General features: G+C 29.1%; 1 protein-coding gene across 1 annotated transcript; it reads right to left on the bottom strand.

The window, feature by feature from the left end:
- Nucleotides 1-185: 185 nt before the first annotated feature.
- Nucleotides 186-2818, bottom strand: LOC108693305 (putative RNA polymerase II subunit B1 CTD phosphatase Rpap2). Its single transcript, XM_018202184.1, has 6 exons — nt 2630-2818; nt 2446-2560; nt 963-2348; nt 736-899; nt 432-614; nt 186-357 (listed from the first exon to the last, which is right to left on the bottom strand). Exons 1-6 carry the CDS (start codon nt 2698-2700, stop codon nt 186-188), a joined length of 2091 nt encoding a protein of 696 aa, XP_018057673.1. The 5' UTR covers nt 2701-2818.
- Nucleotides 2819-3116: the final 298 nt, after the last annotated feature.

Raw genomic sequence — 3116 nt, 5'->3', positions numbered from 1 at the left:
AATAGGTGTAAAATTATTGTAAAAAAATATTTAGATAACCTAAACAAAATACGATATTTTTATCATTACGATATTTTTATAATCAGTATATTTTTTCAGAAAAGATTTTATATGAAATTAAATGTAAATAAAATTAAAATTATAAGAGTAATTTTAATATTAATAAACTATATTTCAATTTTTATTTAGCATTGTTTATCATTTGATTTAGATACATCTACATTGTTTGTTATTTCCATTATAAGCCTATCTAAATAATTAGAATCTAATTTGTATGTTGTTAGAATCATAGACGTGTACATTGAAGCTTGCTTAGATCGGAGTAACAATTGCAATTGTATATCAATCAAGCTCAACCTGGAATTATATTTATTTTTATAAGTATTTTTTAAATCAATTTTATTTAGATTAGACATTGCAATTAAACTTACATTTTAATGATGACGAGTCCCACAAGTGTCCATTCAGCGGTTTTGAAGACAATATTTCTAGCAGATAAATTAAAAGTACTTGTCAAAATCTTGATTAGTGAGTATTTTTCGTTATTATAAGTACATTGTGCCAGTGAAGAAATATTAGCATTGGTTGTTAAAGCGCACATCAAATCTGGCAATCTGTAATTAACAAATACATTAATAACTATAACGATTTAATTTCAGATAATTTCAGATTTAATTTCAAACTTTTTTTAACATTTGATCTCTAATCATCGCTCAGAAATGGAAAAATTATTACATTTTATTAAGATTGTCCAAGAAAATTCGGTGACGAAGTGCATTAGGCGTGTAAGCGTCTGTTAATGGTAATACAGGTTCAACATTCATATCTTTACTTTCTGATTCTTCATTACTATCCTCAAATGGTGCAATTTTCATTTGACCTTCGTAAAACGCACGCACCTGTGTACACATATACAATTAGTTGATACATTTTTTTAAATTAAAATTAATATTCGATTGTACCTTTAATTCCATTTTCTTTTCATCCTCTTGGAGCACAGAGAAGTGGGGTAAAGGTTTAAGCTCGTTTTTCTTCAAATCATGTTCTTCCTTTTCATCTTTCATTTGCAACTTGTTTAACTTTTTACACAACTGTTGATACTTATCGTACTGTGTAAATTTTTCTAATAACTGATTTCTTTCATTCTCCTCGCCCATTAGAAGGCAAAGGGTATTTTTTGTAATCCATTCTTTAATACTCTGTTCAACATGAATTGCAACTTTGAGATAAATATTATTTTGTATTTCTGCATTATCAGTTTTTTTCAGTTTGTACCTTTTATTTTTATTAATTCTACTTGTCTCCTCTATTTTTCTATATTCATTACACGTAGATGCAGAAGAAATCACAGTATTACTCTTATATATTTTCAATTGAGATTGTTTCATTTTTTTATCAGTAAGACTGTTATTTACTTCATCTATCTGAAATTCCAATTTCATTTCATTTTCATTATTCTTGTTACTTATTTCGACTGATTGAGGCGTTTGAGGCTGTAATTTTTCACTAATGTCATCTTCATTGTAACTTACTTCATCCAATTGAGGCTGCAATATTTCATTATAAAATATATCTACATTAGTTTTATTTTCTGTATCCCTGTTGTGTTTATGCAAATGTAAAATATTCCCAGATTGGCCAACAATTTCTATTTCTAAATTCTCTAGATTTACATCTACTTGTTGAATATTATTGTTATCATAATTATTTTCACAATTTGTAAATTCGTCAGAATCACAATTTTCACTTTCTCGATTCACTTGCAGTTCCGAGGAACGTGTTTCATAATTAAACGATTTTTGTACATTATTAGTATTTACTGAAGTCTCTTCCAGTTTATCATCTTTCTTGGTTACTACATTCTTTAATAAATAGGAATTACATATAGTTTTTTTCTCAGGACTTGATTCATTACTTGTATCATTTTCTGTTTGCTTGATTGATCCATCAATATCTTCAGTAAGTTCTGTAGATTTTCTACTGTCGTCATTATTGTCTATATCTTTATTTTGTGAGAAGTTAATTCCAGCAACGTCGATTTCCTCTCCACACGTAGACGTAGAATTGACAGGTAAAATTTGAAAGACTGGTATATCCTCCTTTTCTCTCAACCAGAGCGGACTCTCAAGCATTTGTTCAAGAAGAAAATTAGCCGCCCCGTAGCACAACGAACTGCAGAAGTTTTTTCGTTTGCTGACATCATACACTTTATTCTTTCGCGTTGATATGTGATACTGTTGTCGGATAATGACAGTCAACTGATTTGAACAGAGAACATATCCACATAATTTTACTATTGCTCTCTCCTCTATCACATCTTCCATATGATTCTTACTTATGAAGCCTAGCTATAAGAGCAATAAAATCATGCTAAATTATTGAGATTCTGTTATTGAATACTCGAACAGCTCAAATACAGAGACATATTTGTATTAGCGTACTTACATTTTGCAAGAGCCAGTCAGAATCCACATGCGATTCCAGAAGCTGCATAACTATCGCAAGAGCTTTCGCATCGCACTGTTTCTTTTTTATTATAGCCAGTTGCATCTGTTCCTTGCTTAAAGAAAAATTCAATCCAAATGAAAAAGGCAATTCATCCATTTCCAATGCGTGCAAGAGGACTTACCTCATCTTTTTCAATTTCTTCTTCTCAGTCATTTGTTTCTTAGATGTTGACATCGTCGCAGTATTATTCATTTTCAGAAAACGTATTCAGAAGATGATATATCAGATAACGTAAAATAATTCGCAATTATGAGTACTTTAAAAATATTACAAAATAACTTTTCTATTTCGCGCACTTATAATCAGTAAAAGTTATTGGAGGTTAATCTCCACTTTGTCAGAAAAAGCGCCTTCATGTGCACAAAATGTGAACATGAACTACATAGCCAAACTAATCGGAATATTTCTGATGGGTAATATGTTATTTTTCATGGTTTTGTTCTGTGCCATTTTCACCATTTTTTATTCTATTCCGTTTGGCATTCAGAAATAAAAAGCAATCATATAAATTTTTACAATTTAATAACTTTATTTTTATAATTTATTATATTTTAGTACTGTAGCAATGAATAAATATTTATTCAATATAATATCAATAAATTTGTTTG

This window comes from Atta colombica, unplaced genomic scaffold (genome assembly GCF_001594045.1).
Source record: "Atta colombica isolate Treedump-2 unplaced genomic scaffold, Acol1.0 scaffold9, whole genome shotgun sequence".
Taxonomy (NCBI): domain Eukaryota; kingdom Metazoa; phylum Arthropoda; class Insecta; order Hymenoptera; family Formicidae; genus Atta; species Atta colombica.
Note: the sequence above shows the minus strand (reverse complement) of the source record. Positions and strands in the feature narration are given on the sequence as shown.

What these genes read in the sequence shown, in the direction of transcription:
- LOC108693305 (XM_018202184.1), bottom strand. Translation starts at nt 2,700, where the DNA reads ATGAATAATACTGCGACGATGTCAACATCTAAGAAACAAATGACTGAG. An exon ending in AAAAGAAAATGGAATTAAAG is followed by an intron (nt 900 to 962) that starts GTACAATCGAAT and finishes ATGTGTACACAG; the next exon opens with GTGCGTGCGTTTTACGAAGG. An exon ending in GGACTCGTCATCATTAAAAT is followed by an intron (nt 358 to 431) that starts GTAAGTTTAATT and finishes ATATAATTCCAG; the next exon opens with GTTGAGCTTGATTGATATAC.